This window comes from Typopeltis vanoorti, chromosome 22 (genome assembly GCF_054136105.1).
Source record: "Typopeltis vanoorti isolate ZY-2024b chromosome 22, IOZ_Tvanoo_1.0, whole genome shotgun sequence".
NCBI classification, from domain to species: domain Eukaryota; kingdom Metazoa; phylum Arthropoda; class Arachnida; order Uropygi; family Thelyphonidae; genus Typopeltis; species Typopeltis vanoorti.
The window spans coordinates 73,977,547-73,996,958 of NC_143570.1; the positions used below are offsets into that span (position 1 = coordinate 73,977,547).

Below are 19,412 nucleotides of genomic sequence, written 5' to 3' on the forward strand. Positions count from 1 at the left end.
GGATTTAGTTTTGAAACGTAATAAACATTTCATCGTGGACTACTTAACACTTTCATGTTGAAATAAAAGTGTTACGTAGACTAGAAAGAAAAAAAAAACCGACTAGAAATGCATTTCATATAATAGAAGCATTTCTCGAAAAGCAACTGAAGAATAAAGGATCAATAGAAACACGATTCATTTTTAATCACTCTAATTCTAGGAATTATTCGATCATTATGGTCGTATAAAGAGAGAAATATTCAGGGCTCAACATAACAAGAGAATCCGATTGTAAACTAAAGTTCAGCTTCTTTCATTAATTATTGGGTTGGGGAAGGCTCTAAAGAGTTAAAAGACATTTTGTCAAAATAATTAAAGTTACATTATTTCTTTTCTTTTATCTTATTATATATGGCATTTATGTTCCTTCGTTGAAAGGAGTTTGACTTTTCCTTTATGGGCTATGGCGGGCATTAAACATCAAAAAACGCATTTCTGTTTGGAAGTGACGCCCGCTCCATCTAGGAGGGAAACTTTCTATTCTCGCCATCGATCCCTTCTTCACACTGTGGACTACCCGACACTAGTGCAGTTAAAGGGCGTACCTCTAGTTGCCATAGGACTGCGCACGCTGCTAGCCTCGTTTCAGATCAGCGGAAGATTTCGTAAGAACAGTCTCGCGTGCTGAGTACATCCTGCTCCTTCGGTTTTCTCGCCCAATGTTTACTCATCGTGTACTTCGTGGTGCCAAGTTTGCTTGCGTTTCAGTGGCTACACATCTCTTGCTGACAGTTATGTTGGATTTCATTTGTTTTGTTAAGCTTGAATATCTCTCTTTAACTACTCCTGGCCAATAATGATCACCCGGTTCTCAGAGTTAGCGTGGTTTTAAACTTGTGTTTCTGTACATAGCTGAATCACTGTTTTCGTTAACATGCCATCAGCCTCGTACCACTACTTTCGGTTGGCCGGCTTGCGGACGACTTTACTTTTCTTAGTGGCAGTTGGATTGAGGGCTTCTATGGTTCCGGTCCAAGATCAAGATAACCATGTGCAGAACCACTCTAAACTGGAGCATACCCTCTACCAATCTACTCCACCTGACATGAACGATAAATGCTCACTTCATCAAGAGGACAGCGGACAGTTTCTTTGGAGATATCCAAACCAGTCGTTTGAAGTTATCTTAAACAAATCAAATGTAAGTAATTGTTTGTTTCTAACATGGAAAGTAATAAGTTAAAAATAATAAGATAAAAATCGTTAAAAAAAACAACTAATTAGTGCTAGTATATATGACGAATTTGGCAGATTACCTCGAAATTAATTATTAATTTCACCAACATTTTTCCCCTCAGATCTAAGAATACGAGACGGTGAACGTTAAAGATATTTAGGAAAAATGTACTGAGAGCTGATTGAAATAAGCGAAATCGAGCAGCTAACATTTTTTTTTTTTTTGCTTAAAATCCAAACTTTCGGTCTATGAAATGATCGGAATGCTTTTTTTTAACTTATAAAAAGCAGGATAAATTTTTTTGTACCAGCGAGTGGTGTTCGTAGGGAAAAATATCTTATATTTTGCAATTTCTCGTGTCTTAAAATACAAAAATATGGTTACACGTACCGTGGTTTACAAACTTTTATTCGCAAAGGTGCTCTAAAGTACAGATTCTCAAGCTTTTTTTAATATATCCGCAGCTCCTTTTTCATTTCGAAATTACTAGAGACCCCTAGTAGTACTGGATAAGTTAGGTTTTTTTGATACTCTAATATCATGTAATTGTTTTTTGACGACATTTACTGAATATAGGATACAGAGCTGTAAGATAAGAGGTTGTAGTATACACTGACTTCAACAGTACTATAATGTAATAATTTCATTTACTCACGTTTACCAATGTTTGCTTCGATCCCCAGAATCTTTTACCCGACCCACAGTTTAAGAACGGCTATTCTATAGAACAACACATACACCGCAGGTAGTTGCATTTCTGCAGGAACATCACCGCTAATTAATTATATTGCAAGATATGAAGATTTCGTACATTCCCTAAATTCTCACGTTGGTACATTTCCGTTCTAAAAGAAACAAACAAAAAATAAATAAAAAATAAAATAAAAAATAGACTTCAAAACATTGTCTATATGAAATATAAAACGTAAATAAATAAAAAAAATCACCATCAGGTCTAAAACTAAAACATAACTTTTCCAAAATACTCACAGGAAAATTTATGTTTTAAAAATACTATATCAAATAACAAAAATGCATGCTTAGTTCTGTAAACGAATACCAAAGGCACTTTCAGCGCCTGAAGTCTCGACACCTTCGAGCATGCCCTTCAGAGGATAATCTGATCACTTAAGGGGGGGGGGGGAATAGTGAAGGTCAGATATGGAAAATCCATTCCATTATTAAAACTAACTAGATTTCTGAATGTCGAATGTAAGAAAATGCCAGCGCAGTCACCATCAGAAAATGATAGGAAGTAACAGAAAAACAGCTGCAGCTAAAACGCTTCCTCTTATAGGTCAATGTGGTGTACTGTACACTTTCCAGTTTTGCTACAGCGTCAAACTAAACGTTACATTTGTGGTAAGGATTATGGATATATGTTCAGCTATTATTAAAGTAGGCAATGCTTTTAGAACAAATGTTCTTCATAAAACATAAGAAATTAAAAAAATGCTATAACAGCTGTGATATGAAAAATTCGATAACATACAAAAAATTGCTACCCCCCCTCTTCAAAACCCTTCATTTTTATGGCCGTTTCTTAGTGAAGAAAGAGAAAGAACAGCATAATTAATATATTTGAATGAATTATTCTATTTTAATTAAATAAATTACTAACAAATTATTTATATGAAGCCATTTTGCAAAAGAGTAAAATCAGACACAAGTGGAAGTAATTTCCCCATCTGCCTTTAGCTTGCTTTAAGAAGAACATAACAGCACCGAATAGCTCTTCTTCTCTATCCCTCGGTGTTGTTAACCCGGCGCTAATGAGGTGGGAAAATGTTACAAAAGTGGTACGGTCCCACAGACCCATCCAAATAATGTATTATAGAAATCCATATCCTTTTAATCAATATTAGTGGATTATCTGTGAATTCTTCCTCACAGTCTTGTTCTGTATCAGACTCATGGTCACTGACTAATTCTAAATCCATTTCACCACTATCATCTCCGCTAAATGGCTCCTCGTCTGTCAAAGCGTCATCTATAAGTCGACGTAACTTCTGTTCTTCCTGCTCGTAACTCATCCGGTAAAAAAAAAGATATTTTTCTCAAAATAGCCAGCCTGGCTGGCCGAGTGGTTAGCGTATCCAGTGGTAGCGAAAGGCTGTGGGTTCGAATCCCGCTAGGCATGGATGTTTGTGATTGTTTGTGGAAATACTAGTGGTAGTGGTCGGCGAAAGATGACGTTAGTATAGTTGCGGTCAGTTGGTGGATTGTGAGTGGTGGAGACAGAGTTCTAGAGTAGATGCTCTTCCTAAATGAGGGTTTGGACTCCCTGGAGATGACAAATAATAATAAAATACCCTCTAAATATTTACGAAAACGTATTTGCTTATAGTTGGTATGTAAAAATATAGAAGACACAGCAGTAACGATAATATTTTAGTAGAATATACATGAAAACAACTTATGTTTCGGAAGTAAATATAGTCACGCTTTTGGTAAGGTGGGGTCTCGTGGACCCCACAACACCTTACACACTAAACTTGCTTGCGCGCAACAGCCTGTCGTCTATGGCGTCTAGTAGCTGGTTACGGGAGGGAAGCTATACTGAGGTATGACTCACTGCCACGCGTTGTTAAAAAGTTGTAGTCAATTTAAAATCTTTGGGATTTGTGACACCCCACCTTGCTAACGCCTGGTTAATCCTATTCGACAGTGTCTCTTCGGGCGTCCACGCTACGGCTGTTTTGCACAGAGTGAACCCACAGTATTTCGAACTAATTGAGCTCCTGCGCAGCTCACAAGAATCATATGTTGATGACCATTCCAGAAGTTGATTGAATAATCAACTTCTGGAATGGTCGATTGACATAATCGACGGTCAGTAAACTGAAAAAGGAATTCTAAGTGAAAATCGTTGAAACCAAATATTTGGTTTATAGCAGAACTGCCTCATGTTTCTTGAGAACTTAGTATATTTTATGTCTGTTTATTTCTTATTTTTATTGTTTTTTGTAATTTTTTAGAGAATGCATTAGAGATATACTTGCATTACTAAAATTATTTCAAATAATTGGCGCGATAGCAAAATATATTGCTACTTGGTAGCAATCTTTTGTTTCCCTCTAATCAGTTTCAGTGTAGCAGTCTATAGATAGCCACGCTTTTGCTTCGACCAGTGCGATGGCGTTGTGAAGTGGTTTAAAACATTTCCATGTTTTGACTCCGGAACATGGATAACACAATACCTAACCCTTAGCCCACCCAGAGTAATAATACAAAACATTTCGTGAGTGGGGTTTAAAAATATATATAAGCTGTATAGCGCTATCTTTTTATTATTACTATTTTAACTTCTTTTAATTTTATCTTCAAACGATCAAGAACATACAAACAGGATAAATCAGATAACGAATGAAAAAGTGGCAAAATATGAAAAAGAGGACGCTTTTCAAATATTTGAAACCCATTTTAAAGCAAGCTTTGGTGGTCAAGAATTAATTATCAGTTTTTCTGTTCAGTTTTGAAGGAATCACCGGAATCACCTCTTTCGCCATTTTATTCTAATTAATAACGAATGCGGACTCCCCTCGTAGTTTTAATGACATTCATGACAAACCACGTCTTCACTTGTCACATTTATCGTGACCATCGGAGTTGAAGAGATTTAGATTACGCGCATTCATCGTCAATCATCCAAAAGAAAAAGAAAAAAAAAGGAAAAGAAAGATTAAGTCGGTGTTTGTTACAATATGAAGGAAGAAGTTATTCACGCGGGTCTTTGAGAAGTGATGAAAATGAGATCACCTCCATAAATGCATGAGAATTTAGAATGTAGGTTTGTTTTTGTTGAACCGAGATTCTACACGCGTTTCCTCTAATGGCTTTTCTCGTAGAGTGATCTTGTTAACACCTTCTGTATGCGTTTCTGTTGTTGTTTTGAGCGCAGTACTAAACGCTAAAAGCTTTTCCTAATAAGGAAAGTGAAGTCTCCGAATTAATAATGAACATCTTTGTCCAGGAGAGGTTATGTTTGTCTCGTCTATGATAACAAAAACTTTCTGCTCAGTGGCCGTCCAAACATTGTCTGGACGGCTATTTCATGACATATTTTAGCATTTGATTCTTTTCGAAATCTGTCCTTTCTTTAACTAAAAACTTGATATCGACTACCCATTCATGATATTTGTCATTTCTACGTCAAACGCTCCAAACGTATCTGAATAGAAACTCTGCTTCCGACGCTTTAAAGCAATGAAAACAGATTTACTATTGAAAAGACGTCAAGCATGTACGAAATCACACAGTCGCCATTATCGATCCACTGTCGCCAAGGGCTCACTGATAAAATAAGTCTCGTCACTTTATTTGTCAAATTCACAGCAGATGTGGGAACTGAGTGCGAATGCTAAAAGCAAGTGTAAACTTTGAAAGTTGTCCAACTTTGGCGACTTTGACATTGCATAGAGAGGTGTTTTGAGATGTCTAAAGTTTTTGCGGTCTTTTTACAAGTTTAAGATGTTGCAACGCATCTTGCGACAACAGAATAGCAACGATATGTTGCTGTCACTTAAACACTGTTGACGGCTAAGTGATCCCGTAACCAATATACTCCAACAGCAGGTAAATGCAGTTGTGTTTTTCTACGTGTATATATTGTTATATATCAATAAATATAACAATATCTGCATAAGTGCGGCACTGTCGTTATAAAATACTTTATTCATAAGTGTTTCAGATAATCCTTTAGTATATATTATAAAGTATAGCGATAACATGAGCAGTCAGTTCATACATAAAATTAGGGTGTTTTGAATTATGCCTGCGCAACGGATATGATATCTTCTGATTGATTCGAGTTTCTGTGAAGATAATCTCTGCAACCCACGTAAGATACTAACTTACCGGCTAAAGAACTTTCACGTACTCCATATAGGGAATATAAGGTATGACCGGTTTTTATTTATTTTTGTTATTATATGGTACTTAACAAAAGAATACAACAGAAGGCGACTGAACTGCGAAGGTTGTCGATATTCAGAAGAAAACAAAACGAAGAAAATTTTGGAATTTTATTTAAATCATAAGCTGATGTAATTCAAAAACTCACCGATAAAAGAAAATGCGACCAAATAAATACAGTCGATATAAAAGTTTTCATTCAGGAAAATATTGGCTTCAGTGGAGAATTCTGCTCAAAAGGCTAGCTTATGAGAAATCGATATCAATACTCAGAGAAAAATACATTTTGGGATTCTTATTTGATATTAGTTACCTGAAATGGAACTTTGGGTTCCTTTCTATTACTGTGAATTTTTTATTTACCTTCAGAAAAATACTTTTTGTGAAAAAGTATATTTATTATTTTCCCCACACATGACAGTTTGGGGAACGTATGGAAAATTGATGCCATGTGTGTGAGTGAACTGTTGGATGATTGTTAATCGCTGCAGGATTGCACTTTTAATCTACTTCGGTTTAAAAAAGTGTCGAATTACACTTTTTTTTAATCAAGCTTTTAGTAAATAAGTATTAGAAAAACTTTCCTTCTATGCGCATCATAAAATAGACAAAGAAAATAACAGGCGCGGTCTTAAAATTAGTTACCATCATCTTCAATCGGTCGAATAAAGCAAGTAAGCAAGCAAAGATGTGGTGGCTGTTGAACTGCACCATTTGGATTGATAATGGCAGCCTGGTTGGCCGAGTGGATAGCTTGTCCACTTTCCAACCAGTATATCGTCGGTTGGAATCCCACTGCGGTGTAGATGTTCTCCGTTGTCTTTAGGAGAGAAATGAATTTCGTCGCCCTGGGTGAGACTACCTCTTCGCATATTAGCGGACTGATGTGGCATAAAAAATGTCTGTTTGATCGCTAGAGTAGGGTTTCCGGATCTTTCCATATATAAGAATCTATATATGGGCTTTTTTTTAATTGAAAGTGAGTTAGCCTATCTGATACGGAGGTATCAGGATTTTTTCTCCCGGAAAATCGGGTGTTTCATTCCGCTAACAGGCAAATCGGCCATGAGAACACACGCAATTTACAGTCAAAAATACTGTTGCTGGTGATGGTGGTGGGGGGTGGCGGTAGATGGCGTTGATTGTAATAGTGGTGTTGTGAGTAGTCGGAGAATTCAGTATTAGCGGCGATGGTGAAATGTTTGTAGCACAGCGGAGTAGAGAATCCTCCCGTGGTGAGGCCTTGAACTCCCTGGAGGTGTCACGTAATAATACTAATAATAATAATAATAATATATTCTTAGCTCACTAACAATGATAATATTATTTTACTATTGATTTATACAGTATATTTTATAATAATGTATATAGTTTAATAGCACTTAGTGACGAAAAAGATAGTTTAGGTTCACAGCATTTTTCTGGTAGGAGGTAAGAGTGAGAACACATCTGTATTATAAATGATAATTCACTCTTATGGTGGCGCATGCGCAAAAGTACAGTTTCTAAATCGTATTCAATTGTGATGTACTAAATAGCTGTAACTTGGAGCATACGCATTCACAAAATCATAGTTTCTAAATTGTATTGAGTTGTGGTGTACTGAGTAGTTCTGACTTGAAGTAAGTAAACGAAATTAAACAGATGTTCACTGATGGAAACTGGTGGAGAATAGGAATGACGAGTTTCCTATTTTTCTATTTTTGTAGGCTCACGGCACACAACTAGTCTGACGAGAATTCCTCACTTACTGATTTGCATCAGACAGATAATTTTTATTAATTTTATTTATTATGGTGCAAAATCAGTTTTAACTGATCAAAACTGACATTTGCCTTTCTATATATTGGTTTAGTGTGTAATGACGAAAAATAGCTCCTTCGTAAGGACTTATCTCGTTTACACACAACCATGATCATCATGATACGAAAGATAGCGCTATTGGGACCTCTTTTACTTTTATATATTATCGTCTAGATTTATCTCGTCTTTCTTGGCCAACCGTGAAACCACTCTGCGATCTACTTCTTTTTGTTCTCGCATGGCATACAGAAAGTTGGGTATGAACAACTTCCTATTGACCCTGCAGCACGACGTCAGACAAATGTATCAGCACTTTACGGAATATTGAAAATAATGAGCAAATCAGTCTACTAGAGTGTTTGGGCTCCGCTTCCTCCTCCTCCGCTGTGCACTCTCTATTACACCAAACGAATGATAACGTTTACGTAACTGAAAGAAGCAGTCAAGAGCGAGTGGCAATGAGAGAAGGGCGATGTATTAAAGGTAACTTGTTTGCGAGGATTTAGTTTTATCTTCACCTTTCAAATAACAAGAATCTAATGAGAGATGGAACCAACATGTTCAGCTTTCATTGCATTTTAGTTATTAAAACAGTCCTAAAATAAGTTTATAACAATTTTTATTCAATATGCACAGTAACTGCCGATCAGCTTACCAGTAATTGCTAACGAAGAAAGACAATGCAATATAATGGGAGGCGCTTTTAAAATCTGCCTTTTAGTATTATAGAATTAAAAACAAACAACATAATAATCCGGGTTTTTTTTGTATTATATATTAAAAACTGAAGTGATTAAAAACTTTTAAAAAAATGTTTCAAACTGCTCAGAGCATTTAAACCCTTCTGTAGGACTATTTAAAGTATGATGGGATAATGATTCTATAACTGGAAAAACCTCAGAGATGATTCTCGTCTTAAAGAGAGGAATCTTTATATGAGTTTTTTTTTTCCTTTTCATTTTTTGATGAAAACTGAGTTTGGCGATCTCATATGCTGGTAGCCAGATTTTTTGTTTTCCTGGAAACTGGGGTTTTTCATCCCGCATACAGGCAAATCTACCAGAGATTATACACATTAACAGACAAAAGTACCATTTGTGGGCGGTAGATGGCGTAGTGTGTAGATGCTAGGGTTGTGTGGTGTGGACTGCGCTCCGATGATTCTTGAACTCCTTGCCGATGTCACGTAATAAGTACAGAGACGATCATACAAAGGTGTCTTTCGTAGTTGCATTTTCTACTATAGCAACTGAACTTCGTGTTTCCTTTGATTTATGTACTGAACGTATTTTAATATTGTTATTTGTAACTCTTTTTTTGTTCTATTTTGTGACTAAAATCTTAATTTCAATCAAACATAACATGACAAGACAGGTTTTTATTAAAAGTTTTAAATTTAAAACTGGATGAAATTTTCTTCTACCAGAGGGCACCCCTTGCATTATTTTAATCGGTTTGCAATTAAAGATCAAATCTACATACTAAAGAAATGAAAATTGGCAAATTTTAGTGAGGATCACAATTATTAAAAATGATAAATTTCATTAAAAATTCGTCAATCCAGAAAAGAATAAGAATATGTATATGGACTGACAAAGACATGGACTGAACAAATCTAACTGGTATAACGAATTCATTTTGCAGCAGATTGGGAGGGAAAAAAACTATTTTAATCGGTGGTTCCGATTGGCAAACGCAAAGTAACTAAAAGCGCTATTACAATATGGAAACTTCATAGAATTATGAATACTCGCGCAATAAAGAGGGGAATGAATAAGGCTTTTGTTCCATAATTGGAGAAGGGTATTTTTGCAGAAGCAAAAATTATTTCGGTATAACCATTCTTCTTATTTCTTCGTTTTTTTTTTTTTTCGCTGAAAACATTTTTCTAAACAAACACACTACACAATCCACCATCTATATACTACATCATCTACTGCCCACTAATTGTATTTTGTCTGTTAATGTGTATTCTCTGGCCGATTTGCCTGTATAAAGGGATGAAAAACGCGAAGGTAAGAAGCAGTTTAGGAAAAGCGAAATAAGTACCTTAATTACAATGTGGTAGTTCCATCAGGTGAATGCGATTAAAATGCTGAAATGGAAATCATTTTGATAGATTGCAAAATTGGATTGAAGTTATAGATTATTTTCCTTCTCTAAACAAGATTTCATGAACGAATATGACACTCGTAAGTACGTTAAACGTTCTTTTATAACGATTTTTATAACCGCTCGATACTCAATTTTATCCATTTCAAGGGATACAGACAACACTTTTGCTTCAGACAGCTGTATAAAACAAACTACTTGATAGAATGACTTGCAGTTTCACATGGATGCTTATGACAGATGTGCCAACTTAGAAAAAAAAATCTTGCCGATAGCGCTGCCACCTATGGTCGAGGCCGGAAACTTTTCAGACCACCCTCGTACGCTTTTGTTGATGCAAACGAAGAATAGGAGATTTATCTGTTATTTGCTTCAGGAGAAATGGCCATAGGGTTTTTTTTTAAGGGATGTGATCAACGCTTGGTACTCCATCACTAACTTCGAACAAAGCAGATTAGACATACGCTCATGCTTGTCATGCTAAATGAATGCACAGCTGTCAAACAAATCCACAGCTGGCTGATAGCATGGAAAACTGCATTGCCCATTTTAGAAAGCTTTCTTGTCGTTCACTTTCCATTCGCACCGATTTTTTAATGAAAAAATCTCTGAAGTTTTTAGGCATGCATGGAAATGAAATTTCATATGCTATTCAGAGAAAACCTAAAAACTTCTAATAGTAAAAACATATTGAACACCGAAAATAACTATTAAGTCCAGTATTCTGAGTAGGATTTTTTATCAGTTTGAAAAACCGCGAAAGAGTCGCGGTTTTAAGGTCGGAAGTACTTTATTATAATGGGAACAATGAATATACTGGAATTAAAGATATGTTACGCATTTATCCTTGTGTAGAAAGTAATAGGTCACATCATAAGATCATTTGATAAAGATTGCCTAATGGTCTGGCAAAGTATTAACAGATGGAGGACATCAGAATTCAGATTTCCATCTTTATTTATTTTTATATTTATTTATTTATCATTTATTTGTTTTGTGTTGTTCTGTTGTTGGTAAAAGGAAGGTGGGAATCAAATTTTTAATGTATTTATTCTGAGCGAGCTCATATTGTTTTAGATTAACAGAGGAGGCACCTGATTTCATGAGATGATGTTCGGTTTCTTGCAGCCATGTATATTCTGGCATACATCTGACAAAGAAAGTTTCCAGAGTAAAGAAAAAAAAAATCTTCTCATGCCATTTGAAATTTATTAATTTTGTGTGTAAACATACACAAGTGTTTGACGAGATTCAACATGCCTTCTAATCAAAAGATCTGCAGCCTGGCAGCCGCATCATACTGGTCCATTCTTTTTATTTCTAAATAGAGTTGCTCACTTACACAATTTGAACTGATTTTAATGATAACTGTTGACAAAGAGCTATCATTGTTGTCATCTTAGGTATTGCTATTCTAGATGGACTTAAGTCTCCTAGGTGGAAGGCCGATAAAAACATTACTAATTAATTGTAATTATTCGTTGCTTTCTCAGCTTGATACTTGATGGAAGAGTTACGTATTTTCAATATTGTTTCAAAAGCTTATCTTCTTAAAAAAAAATCAGAACTATTCCAGAATGAAATAAAGGAAATAGAAGACTAACTGAAACTTGTGATATATTCAAGAATTTTATTTTCTTTATTGCGTGGCAAGTTAGACAATATAGATACGAATGAAATATTAATTTCAGTATAAATATTTAATTTTTAATACTTACATTTAGACTGTTATATAACAGCGAAAGCAAAAATCCTTCGATTTCTTCCGTTTTTTTACTGAATGCTTGAGGTCACACTGTTAACTGTACTTCTATGAAATTCAGACTGGATCTATGATCAATAAAAGAAAGCAAGGAAATTGCTTTCTTTTATTGATCAAACAAGGTAAACTTTGACTTCGATAGCCCGCAGATACCTCTGAAATGACAGAATATTTCGCATATCTACAAAAACATCTCGTTTTGGCAATTCGTTCCGGTGCAGAGATATGCTGAAAAAGAACGACCCTCATCTTCAGTCGAGCTCGCAAAATTGGATGTCTGTGATTGTCTGTGGAAATACTACTGGTGGTGGTGGTGGGCAGTACATGGCATTGGTGGATTGAGTGGTGGAGACAGAGTCGTAGAGTAGATGCCCTCCCTCGATGAGTCCTTGGACTCCCTGAAGGTGTCTAATAATAATAATAAATCTTCACAAAATTCGTTTCATGCAAACAATAGAAAGAATGAAATAATTACAATGGAACAGTGGCGGCTTGTACATAAGCACTGCGAGCAACACTGCAGTACCCCAAGGAAAAAACGAAAAATTCATTAAATTTTGTTTGTGTTTATCAATAATAACAATGCTTACAACATTATATAAATGCAATACAACATGTTAAAGGTTATAACTTATGTTTCGACATTGATTGAATAGTTAATAATTGGAATTGTTCGATTAACGCTTTAGATTACGAAAAAAATGCACTGCGATCTAACGCAGTGCCTGAATTATCAAGTCCGTCCAATTGGAGCTAGACTCGCCAATATTCGTTTGCACTTGCCACTGCACGTAACAAGTGAATCCGGCACTGCTCTATGAGTAGTGTCGCTACAGATAAAGTGTATGCTTACTCGCGTTATTTCTGTATACGAAACTTTTATTATTAATGTGTGTTCGTGGTGAGAGTGAAATATTTTTGGTAAATCTTATTCTGTTAAAATAACATATATTTATTATAGATACAAGGCTGAATTATGACGTTGAAAATATGAAAAGAATTATATTTCTTCAATTATTGTTACAGGAAAAATTATCGTTACACAAAACAAATGCACTGATCTAACGCAGTGTCGGAATTATCACTTCGGCCAATTGCAGCTAGATTCGCCGATATTCGTTTGCACTTGTCATTGTACGTAACAAGTGAATCCGACACTGCTCGTTGAGCAGTGTCGCTACAGAAAAGTGTATGCTTCCGCGCGTTATTCCTTTGTACGAAACTTTTATTATTGGTGTCTGTTCATGGTGAGGGTGAAATATTTTTAATAAAGCAATTTTTTAATATGTAAATTTATTTATTAATAAATTGGTTACTCATTAGGAAAAATTAATTATTTTTTTCTTATTTTGTATATGCAGCACTCCCACTTAAAATTTTCACCGGTTGCCATTGCAATGGAATAAATGAAAGAGTTACAATATATAAATGAAATTTATGCATTGTAATTTTATGATACTGGGCGAAATGTAACTAATACTATTTCTCAAAAAAACGCTAATGTCAGCAACAACCTGTAATCAAATAGCTTTATGACTGAAGTTAGGGGATACACATTAAAATGCAATGAAATGTGTTCGAATCATTGTATAATACTTAAGGATATTGTAAAACCGATCAGATTAAGCAGTGTTGTATTAATAATAGTGATATTATTAAACCCTACAAACAGCAAAAAAATAATATGTTACTGAAGCTTCGAAGATCGGATTTTAGTGCGAGTACTTAAGGAAACACTGGTTTGGTTCAAATTACGGTTAAGTGGTCTCTTATATCTATTAATCCAGTGATAACCCCAGTTTATGGAAACTTAGATTATCACATGAAACACAGATAATTAACTAGAGAGTTTATAGCGCTGTCTATAGGATAAAGACAGATAAATAGTACCATAATCTCGCTCGTGCCTGTACTTCTAGGGTTCGACAGAACAGATGTTGACACATTTGTCAACAGTATTTTTGTGTGACAATTTTGTTTACAATTCTGGCAACGAAACGCCAACATTTGTGGTGTGAACGTCAATGAAGGAGGAGAAAAAAAACAAGTTGATTATAAAAGATTTTTTTATTGTATTTTTTATTACAAGGTTATTTACATTGTGTTTCTGAAATTAAATCAATCCAGTGCTGGATTGATTTAATCTGGATTAAAGCTGGATTGATTTAATCTATAGTCTGTAATTTTTTCGGCTGCTATCAGTGTCCATATTGTAGTATTTCCACTGATCCATTGGATAACTATAGAACCGCCCTTAGAGTATTGTTTGAAAACTCTATCCGGTCAAATCACTTGATTTAAACTACTAATACGACTCCAGAAAAAAAAATGAAGATAATATCATGTTAAATCAGATGTAATAAAAATAAAAATCCAGAATAAAAGTGTATTGTATCTTTATACTATTATATTCCTACGATTATCCACTGATTAAACCGAAGCTTTACTATTTTCCAATGATTATCCATTAATTATTTTAAAAAATTTAATTTAAAGAAATTAAAATATCTCCTTATGATATGATGAATACTGCGTATGCTTTTTTCCCCCTTGCATTCTGACGGAATCTTTCCGAAAAGGTCCACAACTCGGTTGGTATCGGCGATACCCTCTGATGGACAAGACTTACGTGTGGAATCCTGTATAAAAAAATGTCTATAAAGTGTCTTTTTTCTTTTTTTTCCGCAAAACACGTACTCCAACCAGAAAAGCACACGTACTTGACATAATACAGTAGTTTCATAGCCTTATGTGCACTAATTTCAAACAACCACAACCACACTAACCAGGCGCTATTTTCTGGAACAGTTTTCTTCACAACGTGTTCCATACAACTACACTACAATCATCAGCTTTCCAACACGCGCACTAGCACGCACGCACGCGCGCGCACGTACACACACACACACACACACACACACGCACACGCACGCACGCGCGCATCCACACGCACGCACACACACACACGCACACACACACACGCCAATAGGTTCCTTCTCCCTTAACTCTTGCCTACATGTGGCATATGTGCATATATGCTAACACCTGTGAGGGTCTATATATGTATGTCTATAATATTGTAATTAGGTATATACATAAAAGTTTAAATAAAGATATTTTTCCATTCTAACCGTCCTTAAATATTTTCCCCGTGACTATTTCTAAAATTTCGTAGCATTAATGTTGTAGAACGGGAAAAAATAGTATTGCTAATATTGAAGTTAATGCCTCAACATTAGTAATGTTCCTTCAGGGACAGGATGAAAAAAATCGATGATAATTGGGAAGAGCATGCTGCTTGGTTTAAGTTATATCGAAATAACTGAGGCTGTCATGTCTCCGGCTAGTTTTGCGAGATGAAATATCACCCTTCAGAGGAAAATCTTGGTACTTCTGTATAAGACCAGCTAACTCATCTTCAGCACGGAAAAAGCTCTAATGAATTGTCCCTGACGACGCCCTTGCTATTGCATTACAGAGATGGAGAGTGATGCTGAACGATGTTCAGCATAATTATAACGCTTTTTGCATTTAACTACAAGCTACAGATGTGAGTACATTATCGTCCGACATTAAGTACCGCAGAAAATGCATTGTTTGCGTGTCTCTACGATAATGAAAGGGTGCGTACAGTTCTAATTAGTACTACACGTCATGCCGTCAAAGGCGCACTGCTATTTAGACCTGAACATTTGCCTCTTTCCCAAGTGAAACAGTTTGTGCATCCTTATTGTAGAGCAAGAACCCATGAACTGGGTTCTTGCTCTATACACGAATGAAGTGAGGGAGCAGAGTTTCCATATCTTACAGGTAAGGGCGAACATGGTATTTTGTACAATTCAGCTTCGCTAGCTTCAGAATCATTGCCCTCGTCTCTCTCTCTCTCTCTCTCTCATACTTGCACAGGATGTTGAATTGATTTTCAGTGATCTCGATGAAGAATCCATTTAATATGTTTTTAAATGGACTCTTATAGGAGGATACGCATGCATGGGAATTTTGAAGAATAAGAACAGACTTGCATCATAGACATCATAGAATAGACAGACACATCATCTAAAGTGAATTTATTGATCCAAGTGGAATTAGAGCTTTTATCTTTCTGAAAGATAGACAAACTGACTGATCACATGTGTAACTGAAAACAGAAATGCACTCCCTTTTCATACTGTTTTTCACCTTGCTTGTTGTAAAATAAGTAAATAACTTTGGTAACCCCACATTAGGGAAAACTTCCATTTTAAATGGATCTTGTAGTTAAAGGAAGAGTTACACAATTGCTAATATGCATAAATGTAAAATATTACCTCTGGAAGGATTTACTCTGGCTACATTTATATCTCTGAATACAATGTAAACTAATTCATTACAGTCCCCAGTACGACTCCGCATTACTCATTATTAATAGAGTTCTGTCTTACTTACTGCTGTGTTGTTGGATGAACTCTTCATCTATCGCCAATTCTTCATCAAAGTTACGAGCTGGAAACGCCCATGCAGCATCACTCCGGAATTCACTAAGTAAATTGGTATTCACTCTTTGTGTCAATTAGCTAAAAGCTTTCACAGTGGTCTTAAAACTAATGTGCTGAAATTATTGCGTTTAAATGCCTATTCCACTTCACTACGACCGAGTGTAGTTACCAACAGTTCAATGTACGATTAATGTATCGAACTGAGCCTTTAAAATTAATTGGATGAGGCAAATCAGGGTACGCTAATTTTGAAGTTGAATGAATACTTGTCCTCTACTTTGAAATTTCTTTGCTAAACAGTATTCTTAAATACTGCATATCGATGCTGTATTTACGCATAGATATGCAGTATTTAACTGCATATCTATGCGTAGACAACTGCTTATAGCTAAATTATGAAAATTCAAACATTTACATTTCTTTAAATAGTGTAAACATTTAATTAAAAAATGTGAATTTATTATTTGTACATGATAAATCCAAAAAATAATGAATTAAACATTTACTGAATATTGTCTAAATACATGTAATTAATATGCTTCAAAACGAGAAATAGAAAGCGAAAAAAACCGTATGGACACCGAAAGCTTAAATCCGACCTGTTACATATGGCATGTAATTAGTGTAACACTAAAGTTATAAACAACTTTACGGCAAAACGTTGTACAAAAGAAGATTATTAAAATCATAATGCGTGAATATTAGGCAACAATTTTAGCCTATCAGTGCTCCTAACCATAAGCCTGAAAGAATCTGGTAAGAGAGTTTTTCGTCTGGAAATTTCTGTTTTATTTTTCCGAAAGTAAAGCAGCTCGTGTACTGCACGACGCTTACTGACCTTAGTTTGCAAAATTTAATAAGGTACCCAACTGAATTTTAGCAACCAAGTGTGTATTTTAGATATGATATTGGAATTAATTAAAAACAAAAAAAAGAGCTCAATAATCTGAATATTAATGCCTTTATCGATTTACAGGACAAAGAATGGTGTTCTCTTTTTTGTACGCTTAAGTTGTCGACCAGCTTGTCGCAAATAAAAGAGCTCTAATTTATATAAAAGTGACGCATTTTTAAATCGAAAGTTTAAAAAGAAAAGAAAAAAAAATGCAATTTTGATTCGCATCTCATTTAGCAGTTTGATTAAATTCAGATCAAGTTGATTAATCAATATAATTATTCCGCTGTATTTCCATTAAGTAAAACTGTTCAGATATTTTTATAATAATTCACTGTACGGAGAATTTTCATTTAATATATCTGCGCTTTGATTACTCCGATTTTTAAATTAAAACTAACTCAACTTACGGAATTAAATATCTAATAATCTGTTTGGGGTACCTAAGAGACAGAAAGTGGAAAGGGGAAATTGCTTTGTGGAAATATCATGGTTTTGTCTATCCGAGCTTTAGGTTTGTTTTTCGGTCTCCTGAAGTGATTTTTGGGTTTTCTGATTAGACAAACACGGAATAAGTAGGTTATCTAGAGAAATAAATCAAAAGAAACCACTCTTCACTGTTATTTTAATTCCTATTTTATTGTTTCCTAACCAACAGAGCAAATTGGATTAGTTTTAGCTAAAATGCCAGCATGGTAACTTTTGTATGAAAGTGGGTCGTCCACTCTAAGCGTTAAGGTTTTTTATTTTTCCTTCCCATACCAAATCAGTTAGCATGTACTGTAATAATGTGTTTTGCTTAGATAGAAGAATTTACGAAGAAGAAAAATCTGAAATTGCAGTCCAATAATGTGAAGCGCAATCTCTTACAGGGCACGATGCAACCCACCAATCGAGAAAATGGTCTGCATTCTTGTAATTCTTAAATTTAATTCTGCATTTTGGTAAACATTAAATAAAGTACACAATGACCACAAAGCTGTATTTTAAATGAATGATGGAAGGAATAGTCTCTAAAGAATGTACACTAAATTACAAATATTGCCAGAGCACCTCATTTTTTCTCGAGTAATACGAAACCAGTTAAGCCACTTGCCAAAGGAATGGTATAAAGACAAGGAAATGCATACTAAATGCATTCACTGTGCAATACTAGAACTTGAAAAATATTTTGGTAGTAAGAGTTATCCACAGATGCTATCATTAGGCTGGAATAACAATCACCAAGCAGCTTGGAGATCATAGAACACCAGAAATCCGACGTCATTAAAAGATGGAAATTGATGGGGAAAAGAAATCCAAGAAACAGTCAAGCAAACTGACTGAGATGACAGATGAGTACTTAAAAGAGACTTTAAAAGACTTAAAAGAAATGATAGAGGAGTACATAAAAGGACTGATCGTTCATCCCACTGTGCATCGGCTTATTCTCTCAACCAGGAAATGTTCGCGTCTTAAATCTTTATAGCAAAACATTGCGCATTGAACTCCATAGCATCTGTTTGCACAGACCTGCTGTATACTACGCAAAATTCACACGAATTAATGTTAGGATTTGAACGGAACGGTGCAGAATTTTCCGTAATCGGGCATTAGATCGTAGGTGTAGTATGGAATGACGCTTGAATGGTGATTTCCAGAAGGAAGTTATTTACTAGATTAGGTCTTTCCATTTGTTAAGTGTTGGACGTTGATTTGATGTGAGCACTGCTTAAAGTTTAGTCTCTGAATTCTTGCCACAGTGACAATAAAAATGATAACATACTGACATTATATTCATTGTGGGCAATTTTGTGTTGTCTATGTTGTGTTGGTTCCATAGAATTGCTACAGAATTTTCATGAACTGACAGATTTTTCTGAGACATTTTTAAACTAGAAATTTCGGACAATTTTACGAGTATTCGTACGATACTCGTAGAATTCTCTAAATTCTCTATGCGCCATGGGATACTGCAAGGGCGGTAGCGTAATGGTTTGAAGAACTGAAGATGCAGAAGTTAGATTAACAGAGTTCCTTTTCGGAAATCTGTATATCGTTTGGCAAGAGTGAGACCTTGCTTGAATGTCCAACATCATTGAAGAAATTACTGCAGCTTTAGACCCAAAATAGCTATTTGTTTATACATTTAGTGCAAAGTCCTGAGTAGAATGTGTAATTGCGGTCATAGCTGGACCAACGGTGTATACAGAGTTGCTTAAATTAAGTGTTTGTTGAATATCGAAGTTATGG

General features: G+C 35.2%; 1 protein-coding gene across 3 annotated transcripts in view; it reads left to right on the plus strand.

Moving 5' to 3' along the window:
- The first annotated feature begins 784 nt into the window (after positions 1-784).
- Positions 785-19,412, plus strand: part of LOC150094490 (uncharacterized) — a 188,963-nt gene continuing 170,335 nt past the window's right edge. For all 3 annotated transcript variants that reach the window (XM_090412162.1, XM_090412163.1, XM_090412164.1), the window contains exon 1: positions 785-1,183. In XM_090412162.1, the coding sequence (XP_090268288.1) occupies positions 917-1,183 (267 nt within the window). In that variant the 5' untranslated portion in view covers positions 785-916. The remainder of the gene's footprint in view (positions 1,184-19,412) is intronic.